The following is a 19,410-nucleotide window of genomic DNA, read 5'->3' on the forward strand; positions in this document are numbered from 1 at the left end:
TATCTATAAGAGTTAGGATGTACAGACAAGTTTGTTTTATCTATAAGAGTTAGGATGTACAGACAAGTTTGTTTTATCTATAAGAGTTAGGATGCACTTTTACTGCAGAGGTTTGACATCCATACTTGCCAAATGCAACTAACTCCCGATTTTGGACCCTAAAATTGAGCATCTTCAACCAATGAATTCGCTAGACTATTCCTATTTTACAAGATCTGCTGATTTCATCTAAAAGAACAGCTCAAAAGATGCCATTTAAAAGTGTTACTTTTCCCCTAGGGTGTATGTATGTACACATTTTATTTAAATGCTTTTAATTCTGAACATGCGCAAACTCTGCCATAAACTGTTGGCAAGTATGGACATCATGGGGACTACACTATACAACCAGTTCTTTACCTCAAGGGGCTTAACTCCGTACAGACAACAGTATACAGCCTGCACGTGGAAGGCGGCCGACTCATCACACAGCCACTGCATGGAGCTGGGGAAGCACTTCTCTGTGTTACCGAAATCCACATAGAGGACCTCAACACCACACTGAAACACAACAATATCGGGTCGTACACTGAAACACAACAATATCGTGTCGTACACTGAAACACAACAATATCGTGTCGTACACTGAAACACAACAATATCGTGTCGTACACTGAAACACAACAATATCGTGTCGTACTCTGAAACACAACAATATTGTGTCGTAAACTGAAACACAACAATATCGTGTCGTACACTGAAACACAACAATATCGTGTCGTACACAGAAACACAACAATATCGTGTCGTACACTAAAACACAACAATATCGTGACGTACACTGAAACACAACAATATCGCGTCGTACACTGAAACACAACAATATCTTGTCGTACACTGACACACAACAATATCGTGTCGTACACTAAAACACAACAATATCGTGACGTACACTGAAACACAACAATATCGTGCCGTACAATGAAACACAACAATATCGTGTCGTACACAGAAACACAACAATATCGTGTCGTACACTAAAACACAACAATATCGTGTCGTACACCGAAACACAACAATATCGTGTGGTACACTGAAACACAACAATATTGTGTCGTACACTGAATCACAACAATATCGTGTCGTACCCTGAAACACAACAATATCGTGTCTTACACTGAAACACAACAATATCGTGCCGTACAATGAAACACAACAATATTGTGTCGTACTCTGAAACACAACAATATTGTGTCGTACACTGAATCACAACAATATCGTGTCATACACTAAAACACAACAATATCGTGACGTACACTGAAACACAACAATATCGCGTCGTACACTGAAACACAACAATATCGCGTCATACACTAAAACACAACAATATCGTGTCGTACACAGAAACACAACAATATCGTGTCGTACACAGAAACACAACAATATCGTGTCGTACCCTGAAACACAACAATATCGTGTCGTCCACTGAAACACAACAATATCGTGTCGAACACTGAAACACAACAATATCGTGTCGTCCACTGAAACACAACATCGTGTCGTACACTGAAACACAACATCGTCTCGTACACTGAAACACAACAATATCGAGTCGTACACTGAAACACAACAATATTGGGGCGTACACTGAAACACAACAATATCGGGTCGTACACTGAAACACAACAATATCGCGTCGTACACTGAAACACAACAATATCTTGTCGTACACTGACACACAACAATATCGTGTCGTACACTAAAACACAACAATATCGTGACGTACACTGAAACACAACAATATCGCGTCGTACACTGAAACACAACAATATCTTGTCGTACACGGAAACACAACAATATCGTGTCGTACACAGAAACACAACAATATCGTGTCGTACACTAAAACACAACAATATCCTGTCGTACACTGAAACGCAACAATATCCTGTCGTACACTGAAACGCAACAATATTGTGCCGTACAATGAAACACAACAATATTGTGTCGTACTCTGAAACACAACAATATCGTGTCGTCCACTGAAACACAACAATATCGTGTCTTACACTGAAACACAACAATATCGTGCCGTACAATGAAACACAACAATATTGTGTCGTACACTGAATCACAACAATATCGTGTCATACACTAAAACACAACAATATCGTGACGTACACTGAAACACAACAATATCGGGTCGTACACTGAAACACAACATCGTGTCGTACACTGAAACACAACATCGTCTCGTACACTGAAACACAACAATATCTTGTCGTACACTGACACACAACAATATCGTGTCGTACACTAAAACACAACAATATCGTGTCGTACCCTGAAACACGACAATATCGTGTCGTACACTGAAACACAACAATATCGGGTCGTACACTATACATGTACAGACCCTTGTGAGACATGGCAATTTATGCAGGTAAACGAGATATCTATCTTTGTTTTACTTTAGTGTATAAACTATTCCCAAAATAATATACTGGATTTATTTTATTAAATTAATTAATAATGAAGTATTGCAAATAAATTATGTCCCTACCACAACATACTGTCTACTAAATGGAGTGTACAGTTTTTTAATTAAAGAGCTAACCCTCAGGCGGGTCTTCAAAAATTCTACTTGCCCTCTCTATTTTTATAGAAAATATTCAAAATGTCCATTAGTCCTCAAATCTAATACCATCACAGGTATTGGTCTACTGAAATCTTACACTTCTGAGGTATTGGTCTACTGGAATCGTACACTTCTCAGGTATTGCTCTACTGGAATCTTACAATTCTCAGGTATTGGTCTACTGTAATCTTACACTTCTGAGGTATTGGTCTACTGACATCTTACACTTCTCAGGAATTGGTCTTCTGGAATCTTACACTTCTTAGGTATTGGTCTACTGAAATCTTACACTTCTGAGGTATTGGTCTACTGAAATCTTACACTTCTCAGGAATTGGTCTTCTGGAATCTTACACTTCCCAGGTCTTGGTCTACTGGAATCTTACCCTTCTCAGGTATTGGTCTTCTGGAATCTTACACTTCCCAGGTATTGGCCTACTGGAATCTTACACTTATCAGGGATTGGTCTTCTGGAATCTTACACTTCCCAGGTATTGGCCTACTGGAATCTTACACTTCCCAGGTATTGGTCTACTGGAATCTTACACTTCTCAGGTATTGGTCTTCTGGAATCTTATACTTCTCAGGTATTGGTCTACTGGAATCTTACACTTCTCAGGTATTGCTCTACTGGAATCTTACACTTCTCAGGTATTGGTCTACTGGAATCTTATATCTCTAGTACAACAGGAAACTGGCAACAGGCATAACTTATACAAGCCATCTCCCTGCTGGCGCAAGCTCCTGTTGTAGGTGGCGACTTGGAACCAGTTTTCAAATTATTTGAGAAGAAACTTCTGTTTCAAATTGCAACAAATTTGAGTCGTTATGAGAATAAATTTGTTTGATGAAGGAACAACTGTCCTTTGTACATGGAAAGATGAGCAATGACTTACTCCAATGTCGTCCTTGGCAAGAACCTCAGCTCGGCTCCAACTTCCGTCAGTGCTGTACATGGACGCACAGAACCGGCCTGGGGACAGTTCCTGTCTTGTGGGCTTGGGCCCCTACAATGTAGTTACAGGAATATTGCAGTTGACAATTTTATCGCTAATTTTATACTATGTTTTCACCTATATATTTTTTTTTGTCTATTTGTAAATATTGATTTCTCTTTCTCATGAGACTTCTATCATTTAAGCAATATTTTAAGAAGAATTATATGTATCAAGTATTAGAACAAAATTGGCAACATTAAATTTCTAACCTGTCGCCACTTTGACAATCCCCACTACTTTGACAATCAATAGCAATTAATAAAAATCTGTGGAACCATAGACACAGTGAGATAGTCTGTATTGTCTATACTCACTTGTATGTGGTCTGTACAGTTAAAAGTGTCCAAACTCACCTTATTTGTGGCCTGGACACTGACAAGTGTCTAAACTCACCTTATTTGTGGCCTGAACGCTGATGAGTGTCTTAACTAACCTTATTTGTGGCCTGGATGCTGAGAAGTGTCTAAACTCACCTTATTTGTGGCCTGGACACTGACAAGTGTCTAAACTCACCTTATTTGTGACCTGGATGCTGACAAGTGTCTAAACTCACCTTATTTGTGGCCTGGATAGTCAGAAGGTTAGATATCTCCTCTATTGGGGAATCTTCCCTCTGCACACAGAAGTAGCCACAGTTGTGGAAAAACGTCATATAAACTGTCACCTTCTCCCTGAAACATACAACGTCAATATTCCCTGACCTACAATGTCAGTTTCACACATGTAGGGCTTTGAAATGATCACTTAAGAGAGATACAATCAGTTTCTTGGACAATTGATCTTTAAGATGTTAAAAAAACAACATTTTTACAGGAAAATATCTGTATACAAACTAATAAAATTGTATACCTGTAACTGAGTGAGATAGGGTTATCTCAAGTGAGGGCCAAGATTCTGTAACATAATCCCAACCGAGGCGTAAGTTTTGGTTGGGATGATACAGAATCCAAGCCCAAGACTTTTGTCTCATCTTTGACGAAAATCTATTGAAATTGAATCAGTAGAGCCATGACAATGAATGACAAAGTGATGTGACAGGCCGGACACGGGTCACACAATACACTCCCCATCCCATCCCACTCCTAATAAAGTGTCTTTTATCCGTATAACCTGGCCCAGATTTATTTCACCTGTTTAACTATATAAATAACAGCTATATACTTACTCCAGTGGCAGGGGTTCTCCTTTTGGAATTTTTAGATCCTGTAATGGGACAATAAACCAATTCATCAAATAGATTCCAGACAAAATTGAAAATAACAATGTAGCACACATGTTTATATAAAATCATAAAAGAAACCAACAAGCGTCCTCCTCAATACAGCAGTTCCTCCTTTTATTCTTTATTAATGGACATGAGCTTTCAGTTAGTTCAGATCAATTAAGCCTGCGTCTTAACCCTTTCAACCCCATGTAATTTTAGTAAACTCTACCATGCATTGATCTGGTTGAGTCCATGATGGTCTACAGTGGTGAAAGGGTTAATATGAATATATCAGCTTAAATTATTTGCAAAGACAGCCACACCCATAGGCCTTTTTATGTAGCATCTTTTATTCAAATGTCTACTGCCCTAGTAGTTTTGGCTCCACTTCAACCATGAAAACTGACAGCAAACACGCTGTGAAGTTTCATGTTACGCTATTCCTTACCTTGACATCGGTGGGGTTATCTGCCCTTTGCCGTGACTCGGTGACAGCCGTTTGTGTGGGAGGTAACGGATCCGGAGGCGTGTATATTACGCGAGGAGCTAGAGGAGAGGGTGTCTCTCTAGGAGTTTGAGCTGTCTTGGGGGTCTGGCTGACTGGTTTTGTGATTTCCTGTGAAGCTCCAGGTGCGACAGGTGTGATGATTTCATTGTCGGGTACAGCACTCCTGTTAGTATAATGTCACTTATTACACTTAGAGGAGATTTGTTGTAAGAAGTGAGGCAACTGTTCTTGCATGTGGCATATAAAAAATGATTTTAAATATAATTTATCGGAGTATTCACAGGGTAGTGATTTTTCAACAGCCTGTTCCTACATGAATTGGGAAAATATAGCATTTTGATTGAAATTAGGAAATTATTCATGATTTTTTTCTCTTCATTTTGGGAAAATAGGGCACTTTTCAGCCAGGGGAAGAGAACTGTATTCAATTGTAAAACTGAACAAAATGAAGAGACGTTCGTGTCTCTAAAACTGACATTGAACACATATATGAGACAATGTGAACTATTGTACGGCAATCCATATAGTCCCCCACCACAGATAATTCTATATTTACGAAGCTGTACACCTATCTCAGGATCAACCTACTGTAGAGAAAGTACCTTATCCTGATACAGAATAGGGTAATTTTTTCAATGAATGAGGTCAGATGTTATATCAAAGATCACAGTGACATAAGTTTGGTGCAGTAAATTCTGTTATGTCAGGATATACCTGCATACCAAAACTGGTTTCTCCAGGAGAACAGTACAGAGATAATTGGAAAATGTATTTCAACGACTAAGGTCAGAGGTCAAAGAATATATCACAGGAACCTACCTTTTGTAAAGTGCATCCCACCATTATAAGAAATACCTGAATACTAAATTTGGTTAATCCAGTTGAAATAATAGATATGGTCTGGACAATGTATTTTAAAAGGTAAGGTCAAAGCATTAAGGACTTTATGTACTTGCATTCCAAATCTGGTGACTCCAATTGAGATGGAATAGGAGATATACCCCGGCCAAACTCTTTGGATGGACAGAAGGCAGGACTGACCAAGTGCAAACCTAAATAGACCTCCCCATCCCCCGGGAATCAGTGAGGGCCTCAAACGAAATAGACCAAATGTCTCTAAAGTATTTCAGGTTTTACAAAGATATTGCTAATGAGCTATGTTTAGCTCTGCCTGTTTAAATGTGTCAAATATGGTTACATATTCCCAGTTTTGTTATCAAAGCTCCAGAGTAGACACAAGAACACGAGACATTGTGACGTACTCCTGTATGGCGGCCACATCCTTCCACTGTTTGATGAGGCTGAACAGGTGGTCGGGAGGATCCTCATTAAACTGCTCCTTGTACAGTTCCAGCAGGCGTTTTTTCCACATACCGTTTGATTTGTTACACAGCAACTACAACAGAGAGTTCATTTATTATAGTTACCATGGTTACCAACCCAATAAACTTACAGCAAGTGATATATTTTGGAGGTTAAGTCTGAACCAGGTGAAATAGTAAAGAAAATTACACTGGCAAACTTTTTTGAAAGTTGAGGTCAAAGGTCAAACCATATGTCACAGTGACCTACTTTTTTAACTTGACACTCTACCATCCCAAGATGTACTTGCAAACCAAATCTGCTAACTCAAGTGTGTGGATTACATCGGTGATGTTTCATAAAATGCAGCTGAAAGCTGTAGGAGTTGTAGTCAGTGTACTTCAATGTATTCAAACTATGTTTGCCCTATCTAGGTATTTAAACTTTGTTTACAGGAGGTATAATAATCAAATCACAAATCACTTCACTTTCACTGTGCCAGATTGCAAAAACAATCAACCACACAGTTAAGGAGAAAGTGTGCTTACAAGGTTTCCGGAGCAAAAATCAAAAGTTTCATCCAGGGCCATAAATTCCAGGAAAATATAGCAGAAAAATTGCAAATTACTTTCTTCATGCAAATATAAATGAGATGTTATCACTCTGTCAAATAACCAAAAAAAAAAAAAAAAGGAAGAAAGAGATGTGCTTGCAAGGGATTTAATGACCATTTAATGACCAAAGCAAATCTGCTCAGGTACATCAGGAAAAAGTACAAAGCGTTGCTTTTTTGGTGACAGGTAAATAAACCAAAAGGCTAATTCCTTTTCACCTAACATCAAGTTTTACTGCTTAACATAACAAAACCTTTTCTCAGGTTTTCCCTTTCCATGTATTTCAATGGCTAACCTAGAAGTACTATAAGATCACGTCAAACCACGAGTAAAGAGTTCCAGGTATAGAGAATGTGTGCCCGTGTTTTATTCAGGTCGTTTGGAGTCCTTTGTCGATGTGCAATGAAACAAGTAATTCATATTCAATACATTCGTGTACACCCTGAATAAATAGAAAAACAATTTTCACAGCAAGTGAAAGCAAGCTATACCAACAGTAAAGGTGATCTCTACTACAAATATTTAAATGTCGTTCAGACTTATCACATTATACATCTAACAGTCTACTTGTTTTCTAATCTGTGATACTTTCTATTTATCAAAACTGAAAATAAATATGAATATTCTGGGCATCAAAATTGTCACTTTTGATAAACATAAAGAATCTTGTATTTCATCAGAAAATTATCTCACTAATTCAATTTTAAAGTCAATGTGATATGTTATTAAGCTGACAAAGCTTGCTACATTTTATTGCTGACCTGGCAGTGCAATATTAGGTGATCAATACATTACATATAATACTTTTCTTCTCTAAGCATTGTCATCTTAATTAATTCTAAAATTTTGAACCTTTTTTTATTTCAAAAACTCAACAAATGTAAGGAAATTTTGGCATTTTTCCTGTTTTGAGGATATATAGTTAACATTCTCATATGTAATGACGAACCTAAATTTCATTTGGAAATATTTTGAATGGGAAGTTTTTGTGTTAGTTTGTTGTAAAGTTTGTCAGAAAGAACTGCCAGATCCTGTGGATTTCTCCACCATTGTGTGTCCTGACATAAGGTAAAATTAATATTGATAAAAGAATCAATGGGAGGTCATCACTGGGCACCTGTGTTGGTACTCGTCGTCTGTAGCTCTGTCTGTAGCCCTGCCGGCAGCACAGAGGGTGTGTCTACGTCTATACAGATTGATTTTACATGTATTGAGTCATAAGATATTGTTATTTTTCACTTGATCCCCAACTCTGCATGTGGTATAGATATAACCCAGGTAAATTAATAATGATGTAATTTTCTAAACACTTCAATCCATCAATAATAAATTTTACAAACATACAGGGAACAAAATCATCATTTTGGAACACAACACAAAACCTAAGTACTCAACTGACTGAGTCCTTGCCCCAGAAACATGAAATAATCTCATTATATAAATTAGATTATTCACACCCGTCATTAAAGAATAGACTAAGGACAGTATGTAATAGAATTTAGATTGAAGTTAAATGCATTGTATATATAATTTGAAGGATCAAGTATTATTAAATTAGAAACAGTAATTGTGAGAAGGCAATTGAACAGATGACTGATAAAACTTTAGAAATGGAAGACTGATTGTACATAATTTTCCACAGATCATGCTTTTTGCATTTGATATTTCCCCAAAATTACAAAGCACAGGCCCCTGTACAATAGCAGTAGAAAAATCACTGATGGTGGCGTGTCTGGTGGCGTGTCTGATGGCGGCGTGGCTTGTCTGATGGTGGCATGTCTGGTGGCGTGTCTGATGGACAGACAGGGAATAAACCTGGAGTAATGTGTACCAATACTTTGCAGACCAAGTACACATGCAAAGTTATTGATCAAAGCCGATTTTATTGAAATACAAGAAAGTGATTTGTAGTTTGTAGGGAGATATAAAAAGCAGACGGTTTCTAACAGTATATGCCCTATATGTACCACTGAAGTAGAAGATACATTTTATTTTGTTTTTAAATGTTAAGAATATGAATTCTTCGGGAAGAAAATTGTCAAAACATTATTATTGCTGCAAGCCATCCATGTATACACTTTTGAAATTGCTAAGTACAGAAAATGTACAGAACTATATAATTTCGGGATTTTTTGTGTAAAGCTTTTGAAATTGGGTCACAACTCTTGTCTTTGAAATGAGTGAATATATACAAGTATATGACTTAAATTGTAGTTGACTTTGTATGACATTGGATTGTGCATAGTACATGTATTGTACATGTAATATCAATTAGCTGTATCGCTTACGATAAAAACAAAATGAATTTGAACCTCCACAAGAACAGAGTTGGGAAATCTTGAGGAATACTCTGACTGCCAATAGGTGATACTCTGATGGATACCACAGCTATATAGAAACAGTGGAGTTCTAGTGAAATCCTCCAGATAAACAGCTATAATCACAGGCTCGTGACTTATTCAGGAAAGAGTGATTCACTTGGTGTATAGATCTCCACTACTTTTATTAACAACTTTGAGTATCTAAAGGTGCCTGTGCCTTTTCAACTTGGAAAATTGCTGAAAAATAAGTTTTACAGAACTTTTCAACATTGCTTAAATGTCCTAAGCCAATGACTTAATAGCACTTCGTATTGCACCTTGGAAAATTGCTGATAGAAGTTTTCAACTTCACATATCATGCCAAATTTGTCATTATTTACAATATGAAATAGGTTAAGGTGATCAGGTTTTAAAGTTGATAGGAAAACAGCCAACTCCCAAAAAATTTGAGATACTCTGTACTTTAAAATTCAACTGATAAAATATATACACAGTGACCCTGAACATTCAGATTAATTTATTAATAGTAATATTCCCAAATAGTTTGGCCAAGCAGAACACAAATGTTGAAATCATGAAACTACATGTATGTATGAATGTCTACAACACTTTAAAATTATCTGAATATGGTGAATGCATTTAGAATGTTAAGTTTCATTTAAAATGACTTTAATGTAAATTATCAGTAATACTAATGTTTACCCAGTAAATCTGTATCAATAACTCCCATAGTGAGTCTCAAATCAATTTTCCTGCAGTATGTATACAATTTGTATATTACAAAGTATGAACTATCACAAGACCATATTTCCTTGCATTGTTAGTCTTCTAATAAATAAAATGAAAAATAAAAATTGAAATTTGTGATTCACTGTTTATTGTAAATAATTATTCATTTAATTTTCATTAACTTTAATTAAACTTGGTAATATTAAATCTTAGCACCAATACAGCTTTGTTCCAGTTCCATACCTATATATCACAAAAGGAAAGTTACCTGGATGACAATCTGACAATGCTTTGACAGATAAATATCTTCATGCCTGTATACCTGTATACCTATATGTACCTGTACCGGGAGTACCTTTTCAGGTGTGGTGGATCTACCTGAGTGTAGGGTCCGCCAGGTGAGGTATATACATGTAAACCTGAACAACTCTCCCACCTAGCAAATGGATGATGCATGTTCGATCTCCTTACGATTACCTGATGTGATTTTTGACATAGTGAAATTTTGCGTCATGGTTCGGAATTTGCACGTCAACGACTTCAGGTAGGTATATATTATTGTTTCCCACCTGTAAATAATTGATTCCTGCACATACAGGTATCCAAATATATATATCACAGGCATACAAAGGAACCACGGTAGTAAGTAACACAAGCCTGTAGCAATACCATTGTACATATATCAACAAATGGTGCATTGTATTTCTCATTTACATGAACTACCTGGCTGTTTTATTCCCAATCAGCAGGTAGTGTAAGGGTCATTTATCCAGGATTTAGTTATGTAACAGGCTAACACAAATGTGAAGTTAATCATTCATCCTTATTTCTACAGCTTGTGACTAGTGTAGTAATGTGACTAGTGTAGTAATGTGACTAGTGTAGTAATGTGACTAGCGTAGTAATGTGACTAGCGTAGTAATGTACCTAGTGTAGTAATGTGACTAGCGTAGTAATGTGACTAGCGTAGTAATGTGACTAGTGTAGTAATGTGACTAGTGTAGTAATGTGATTAGTGTAGTAATGTGACTAGTGTAGTAATGTGATTAGTGTAGTAACGTGACTAGTGTAGTAATGTGACTAGTGTAGTAATGGGATTAGTGTAGTAATGTGATTAGTGTAGTAATGTGATTAGTGTAGTGATGTGACTAGTGTAGTAATGTGATTAGTGTAGTAATGTGATTAGTGTAGTAATGTGTCTAGTGTGGATAGTGTAGTAATGTGACTAGTGTAGTAATGTGACTAGTGTAGTAGTACACATCCCCAGCTAGGGTGACAGATATATTCTCAGGTTATCTCCCATTGTGTGAGAATTATGTGATCATGTTGTAATATTTCAGTGAGATTAGCACATTTAAATGTGAACTGATCGGCCAAATCATCTGTTGACACCATCATCATAACACCTTAACTGTTGCAATGAATTAAAACATCAGTAATTTTTTCAGTCCTTTTCTATTACATACACTAATGTAGCATGCGCATGAGGTCATCATTTTTTCAATGCCTCCACTAGGGACCGAAGGGTTGCGTGTTCGAGTCACAGCACGGCCCTGTGTTGTATCTTTGAGCAAGATGCTTTTCTCCACTTGTTCTAGTCTACTCAGCTGTAAATGAGTATGTGGTTGGGCAGAGCTAGACTTGTTGAATGCTAGCTGTTAGCACTGAAATGGCAGCAGCGGCTGTATGCTCCCCAGGGAGTTGAGAAAGATATTGGCTGGTTGAAAAGGCCCTATAACCACGGGTAATAATTTGTGAACCGATTTGAGACAACCTACGACTTGGTTGTGATAAAGCGGTATATAAGAACCTCAAAATATTATTATTATTATTATTAGCTGAATCAGGGACCTCTGGCTTACTAGTCTTACGCTCTACTGAAGGAGCCAAGAGAAATTCTCTCTAGATGAGTCTGTAGTAAGTGACACCAACTTTTATTAACAGCAACATGATAGGTGTAATGCCCCTTTTGACAATATATTGGGATACTTATCACAATACATACCTTTTGCATTGCAGTATATTGGGATACTTATCACAATACATACCTTCTACATTGCAGTATATTGGGATACTTATCACAATACATACCTTCTGCATTGCAGTATATTGAGATACTTATCACAATACATACCTTCTGCATTGCAGTATATTGGGATTCTTATCACAATAAATACCTTCTGCATTGCAGTATATTGGGATTCTTATCACAATAAATACCTTCTGCATTGTAGTATATTGGTATACTTATCACAATACATACCTTCTGCATTGCAGTATATTGGGATACATTTCAGACATGTAGCTACATCCCTGCATGTATCTGCGAAATGTCGTTAAAACCTAACAAGAATAAGATGGCTGCTAGAGTAATGAGGAGTGTGAAATTCTATTTTTAGTAACGGTAACCTTGTTTCACCAATCATGCCCGTAATAATTTTTTGTGAAGTTTAATACAGCCGCTACAGAGATGACAGTTACCGGGACAGAAAGACAGGATACAAACATAATGCTATAATGAGAATATCTTCTATATACAAACAAGATTTTACAGCAAGCCTTCTTATGAAAACTTTGTTCAGTGAATCTTTTCCGGTAACTAATTTTGGGGAAATTATAAAAACAATGATAAACAAATACTTGCTATTCAACTCCTCTTTAGGTTGATTTTATTAACCAGTCTCTTCATCAAGGACCACTATTAATACTTAAGTGCTAAGGTGGAACAGGTTAAACCACAAATTGTCCAAGACGTTGCTCTTGGATGTAACCATGGCCAGCATACTATGCAATTCTTCAAATATTGCATTCAAGTGTAATGAAGCTAGTTAAAAATTCTAAATTGGTGTGCAAATTTTAAACAAAACATGTGCACAGATCAAACAAAAGTCAAGTTACTATACAAATTATCCAGAAGTGCACTCAAGGTTGATCTGTCCTTACCCATCCGAGGTTGACAGGGGAATAGAGAGTTGAGACAAATATACAAGGGCGCTGCCCAAGATCTCCAAGTTATACATGATATCTAGACAAACAAACTATACAAATACAGAGATGGTTTATTGCCTAGCACTGTGTTTACTGTTTACAACATCTAAGTGACAACTGTGGAGATGGTTTCATTGGCTTCTTCAATTAAATACCTGTGTACATATATCTGGTGACTGACAGCGCTATGAACCACACTGTACGATAAATTACTTGGTGTATACTACTTTATACATGCCACATTGATATACACCTACTGAATGGTCAACATGGGATGTTACAGTTTAATGTCGTCGTAAATCAATTTCATGTTCTGTAGTAAATTAGTATAATTTCTCATCAACTTTCAGATGTATGTACAAAAAGTTTAGAGGCCACCTATAGTATAGCTTTAAAGCAAACTTTCATGTACCATTGCATAATTCCATATATGAATATATTATAGGGTAGCACTTCAGGTAGAGCTCTAACGCAAAACTTCGATGTAGAATTTTAGGATACAATGTTCAGGTTCAACTTAAAAACAAAACTTGGATCTAGAACTTTAGAGTGACGAAACATTTTAAAACTTTACACTATAACAATAAAATAATAATTTACTATTAAACCAGTAACAATTAACATTAAGCATTGCACAACTTTAGAGTACCCTTTAGTTTTATATGCCTAGTGATTTTTACCATAGCCTGACAATGTTTATCATTGGCTTGGACTAAAGTCACTTTAATATTTGACATACTGTTTAAACTATATATATGTGTCAATACCATTACCAGTAATGTAAAACTCTTGTTTCAACTTGCTCTAAACCCCGAGTTATTTAATGTGTATGGCGATGATTTAGTGTGACTGAAAGGATGTTGTATGGTGCGCAGGTATAATGTTAGGTCTATATTCCACACCCATGATGATGACGAATATTTGGTAAATTGAATGGGTTTTTTAAATGATCAAATAATAATTGGTAAATGTACATTAAAATGATTATGGAAAAATAAACACAGAGACTACCATTTTTTATTACCACGAGATTATCATCTTTACCACAGAGACTACCGTCTTTTATCACAATTATCATCTTTACCACAGAGACTACCGTCTTTTATCACAAATAGATTACCATCTTAGACTACTAACTTTCCTCAACAATCACACCTTAATGTGAACCTTAGATTACCGCAAGTTTAACCCCTATATTATAACCATTACAGTGAAATTCTATCTATCCTTCCCGTAAATCAATTAGACAACGGATCCAATTTCTTTATTAACTTCTATTGCAAAAGAGTTTAAATGCAGAAGTAATCACATGAGTACATTTAACCCTTTCATCACTGTAGACCATAATGGACTCATCCAGATCAATGTATGGTAAAGTCTACTAAAGTTACATAGGGGTGAAAGGGTTAAACATTCAACCAAGGTTAGCTGTTATTACTGTAATGCTTTCCACCTCAGACTGAAATAATTGACTGTATGCCTTCCCTCGGTTACAACAGTTGACAATCTCTCCTCGTAAATTAACTGAAGGCCGGGACATTAAGCATTCCCTCACTAATACTACAACAGTTGGCAGTCTCTCCTCGTAGCTTTACCCTGGTTCTCTTTTAATACTTTTATATAACCATGTATTTTTACTTTAAAACTTAGTAAGAGTAAGATAAACATCAATACAATATATATTAAACAATACATATTGAATACTGATTTTCAATATATTGTATCTTACCTTATCAATTCATACTTTTTAATATATCTAGCCCTAGAATTCATTATAACTTTTACCTAAGAACAGAATTTTTGTATCATATTCAGTAGATTTACAGATATACCCTTCATTATTTACAGTCATCCCTCATGACGTAGACACATGCAGTATGACAGAAGTACAACCAAATGATGACCTTCCTCCTCCCGTTCCCGGGTCTCAAAACCTGGGTGAGACATCAGACCCATCCTCCTCTGACCAGAATCAACCACCAGATCTACTAATCCCCACCCCCAGGGACAATGCTGCTGAGAGTGTGGGAGCCTATAGCTCCCCCGCCCTTAGGGACTTTACCAAGGAGGATGAGTTAAGTGATGTGACACTACTGATAGAAGGGACACAACTCCATGTGCATCGTCAATACTTGGCCGAGTGGTCTCCGGTGTGGAGGAGAATGTTCCTGGGGGGATTTCTGGAGCAGCATGCTCGTCAGATTCCACTCCCTGGAAAACGCATCGCCGAGGTTACAGAACTTCTGCACTGTATCTACTCCTCACAGAAACCCATTTCAGGTAGATTTCCTGTCTGAATACATCCTCACAATAAAATATGTCGGGTATATTTCTAAACATTTTCCTCGGGTATGTAAGTATAAGTTGTATGTAGATTTGTATATCACAAACAGTGAACATGTTTATGTGTGACTATTCAATGTCTGTGACAGAGCATATATTTCTCTTGTCTTAGAAAAGTCATACCGTAACATTTTACTGATTGTGCTTTATGAACTCGTACAAATATCAGGTATATATCACAACTGTATCCATCCCCACACTTAAGTGTCCATCGGTTTGTCAAGTGTAATAGTATTCTGATAAGAAGTTTTCAATGCAAATAAAAAATCCTCTATTATAACTAGTTTAATGGTCAAAATCTCGAAATGGGATGTCACCCGTCCCAAATAAATGGTTTTGTTTATTTTAGTTTTCTTGGGCATATTTGCTATCCTTTACCTAAATTCTGTCCTTTTTCAATCAAAACTATCTTAACCTTGTTCTGTAAGTAAATGTTTTCACCTAACAAATGAGTTATTTCCCCTTTTATCACAATCCTGTTCTATTTCAATTAAAATTGACTTTGCATTGTTCTGTAAGGAGCTATCTCTTCCTAATGAATAAGTTATCTCCCCTGTTTCAGATGGGAACGTGCGATTCCTGTTAGAACTGGCAGAAGAGTACCAGATAGACAGGATAAAACGTCGATGTGAGGATTTTCTCCTCACCCAACAGAGCAACCTTGAGGCACTGTTTCTTGCCCAGAAGTTTCGTCTACGTACACTCTACCGTCGCTGTGTCAACTGTTCCAAGACTAAATCTTTACGTGACCTTGAGCGCAACCCTAACTATGTCAAACTCAGTGCAGAAACTAAAGTAGAGGTACTGAAAGCTAAGACAGAGATGTTGTGTGATTATACCAAAAATCTGGAAAATCGGGAGACATTGTTGAGTCGGAAATCTGATCTGCTTACAATGGAGCGCGACAACATGAAGGCCAGTCTCCAAGCAATTCACGGCATCTGGGGTGTGCCCAATAAACGATGTTACAAACACGTCACTGACAAAGATTTCAACTTCTCCTGTTCGGACTGTAATGAGAATATGTACCGAGAGATCCGAGCTCTGTGTGGGAGGGGCCAGCATCTCAGACGCTATTTTCCACCCAAGTAGGACACACAAGGACCTCTTACGTGTTGTGTGTTCTTTTTCTCAAAGTGGGATGGTAAGGATCCATAGTCATCCCATTTATTACTTCCCGCCTTAGTAGCCTAGGACACACAAAAACCTGTAATATTCTGTGTGTTCCTTTCTGTTGAAGCAGGGCATTATAATTCCCGATATAGGACATATAAGTATTACTGTTCATATACACCAGAACTGACAAGACCTCATCACTTATTTAGTAAACAGTCGATCTGGAAACATTTAAGTGAAATACAATACTGGTACCAGAAATGGTGTTGAGAATCAGTAAAGATTTCGACATTGAAGATCAGCTACAGTCAGCTCATGACAACTGATCAATTTTCCGTTACTAATCGGTTGATTTATACATGTATGATGTTACATTATAGAGCGTGATATTTATAGCTGTTAGAGCTTTAAGGAATAACTAGTTAATCATCTACAAATAGATAATGACCCTTACTCCATACTACTTCTCAATATTTTATTTTAAAGATATACATGTATAAAATATCGGTGTGTTCTATTATCTGTCTGAATTGTTTCTGCATGGGTGGGTTGTGTTTCAGTTCAGGCAGAAATAATGAAAAATAAACAAATTGTGTTATTTCCATATGCAGGTAAGTTAATAAAACAGCATCTGGATTTATAAGTAGAACAAAGATATACTATATAGTAGTATCAAACAAATAAAGTTGCATGACGTGTTTAATGAAGCAATGTGAGGAAGTCATTAATTGTTTGCAAATTATTGTGTTACTGTATTAGCCCAGAGAAGTGAAATAATTATTTCACAAAAATAAGTATCCCATAGTATGTATGAGATAACAGGAGAGACAAAATGCACGGTCAGACTCGGATTCGAATCTGGGACCCTCTGAACTCCAGACAGACTCTCTACCAATTGAGCTACCCGATCACTGGCGAACAATTCAGTCTGATACCACTGCATTCCTCAGTCCGATACCACTACATTCCTCAGTCCGATACCACTACATTCTTCAGTCCGATACCACTGCAATCCTTAGTCCGATACCACTACATTCTTCAGTCCGATACCACTACATTCCTCAGTCCAATACCACTACATTCCTCAGTCCGATACCACTACATTCCTCAGTCCGATACCACTACATTCCTCAGTTCGATACCACTACATTCCTCAGTCCAATACCACTACATTCCTCAGTCTGATACCACTACATTCCTCAGTCCGATACCACTACATTCCTCAGTCCAATACCACTACATTCCTCAGTCCGATACCACTCCATTCCTCAGTCCGATACCACTACATTCCTCAGTCCGATACCACTACATTCCTCAGTCCGATGCCACTACATTCCTCAGTCCGATATCACTACATTCCTCAGTCCGATACAACTACATTCCTCAGTCCAATACCACTACATTCCTCCCTCCTTTTTCTAAGTCTTCACCCCAAAGACAACACTACTAACAACCCAGGTTCAGGTATCCCTATGTTAGGAAAACACACAGTGCTTGAAACAAGGGTTGGTGACAGGCACCACTGTATCTGGAAAGGATTGATACAAGGACTAACCGGTATTTGAACCCTGGACCCTCAGAAAATTAAAACAGATTAATCTGTGATTAACAATTTTACTTTAGACACTGAAATTTGGATTTGCTAAATGTCTGAGGTCAACTGAAACCTCTGTATAAGGCGACACAAAAACTGAAAGTCACTAAAGTGCAGGACAGTTGATTATAACGACACTTACCTCTTTGACCCGTGACTTAAGGACAGACTCCGATACTGATGATGAGGATGATCTACGATCCGCGGGACTGCTGTCCCTCTCTACAAAATAAAGTAAATCAATAAACTCCTCAAATTTCTTAAATCCCAAGTTTACGATTATAAAACGATAGACCACTCAGTTGTTTAACTATATGTGACTTACTTGTGTTGTGCCCAGTTCTAGACAGATCTTCCTAACAGTCGCCTCTATCTTTATCTAGTACTGTAAGCCACAGGCTATCTAAATATCCCTGGCCCCTCTAAAGGTAATCTGTTATATCACTTTTCAGTTAAGGATAGTTCATGATTTAATCTCGATAAAAGTTAATAAATTGGAATCAGAAAGGATCATAACAGATATCAAAATTATGAAAGCCAAAAATAAATCATAACACATAACTACCGTGGGTATTGCTCATGTTACAAAGTTTTTAAACAATTATCAATGAAGAAAGGAAGCAAAACTTCAGAAAAAAATCATAAATGAAAAGTCAGATAAGGGACATAACTCCCATAAAATTGCCAAATCAAAATATAAATCGCAGGTGTCTAACTTCAGAGTGTGTTCACTATATCAGTGGAGTTTCATGTAATTCGGCTGTAAACTGTAGGAGCAGTTATGTATCTAAATAGACGGACGGACAGACAGACAGACATACAACCTGATTTCTGTATACTCTCCCATTGTGGGAGATAAAGCCATGTCACTTAGGACGTAAAATAACTATGTCACTTACTTGTATTGGACTCCAGATCTAGACACACCTTTAGGAGGTATAATAACTATGTCACTTACTTGTATTAGACTCCAGATCTAGACACACCTTTAGGAGGTATAATAACTATGTCACTTACTTGTATTGGACTCCAGATCTAGACACACCTTTAGGAGGTATAATAACTATGTCACTTACTTGT

At 37.0% G+C, this 19,410-nt stretch overlaps 2 protein-coding genes across 2 annotated transcripts in view; one reads left to right on the forward strand and one right to left on the reverse strand.

Annotated features, from left to right (window-relative positions):
* LOC110466787 (tudor domain-containing protein 7A-like) overlaps nt 1-19,410 on the reverse strand; it is a 39,199-nt gene that overhangs the window by 5,433 nt on the left and 14,356 nt on the right. The window contains exons 10-16 of the mRNA XM_021523548.1: nt 18,473-18,552; nt 6,586-6,719; nt 5,264-5,486; nt 4,777-4,814; nt 4,165-4,282; nt 3,510-3,620; nt 400-540 (exon numbers count right to left, since the gene is read on the reverse strand). Coding sequence (XP_021379223.1) covers nt 400-540; nt 3,510-3,620; nt 4,165-4,282; nt 4,777-4,814; nt 5,264-5,486; nt 6,586-6,719; nt 18,473-18,552 — 845 coding nt within the window. The remainder of the gene's footprint in view (nt 1-399; nt 541-3,509; nt 3,621-4,164; nt 4,283-4,776; nt 4,815-5,263; nt 5,487-6,585; nt 6,720-18,472; nt 18,553-19,410) is intronic.
* LOC110466836 (BTB and MATH domain-containing protein 38-like) lies at nt 10,645-17,465 on the forward strand. Its single transcript, XM_021523613.1, has 3 exons — nt 10,645-10,833; nt 15,126-15,557; nt 16,183-17,465. The coding sequence occupies exons 2-3, from the start codon at nt 15,155-15,157 to the stop codon at nt 16,710-16,712; spliced, it is 933 nt and encodes a 310-aa protein (XP_021379288.1). The 5' UTR covers nt 10,645-10,833; nt 15,126-15,154; the 3' UTR covers nt 16,713-17,465.

Source organism: Mizuhopecten yessoensis, unplaced genomic scaffold (assembly GCF_002113885.1).
Source record: "Mizuhopecten yessoensis strain PY_sf001 unplaced genomic scaffold, ASM211388v2 scaffold1707, whole genome shotgun sequence".
Taxonomy (NCBI): domain Eukaryota; kingdom Metazoa; phylum Mollusca; class Bivalvia; order Pectinida; family Pectinidae; genus Mizuhopecten; species Mizuhopecten yessoensis.

Bases quoted from the DNA above. Each gene is read 5' to 3' on its own strand.
- LOC110466836 (XM_021523613.1), top strand. From the start codon at position 15,155: ATGACAGAAGTACAACCAAATGATGACCTTCCTCCTCCCGTTCCCGGG. The intron at 15,558-16,182 runs GTAGATTTCCTG...CCCCTGTTTCAG, and splicing joins CTCACAGAAACCCATTTCAG to ATGGGAACGTGCGATTCCTG.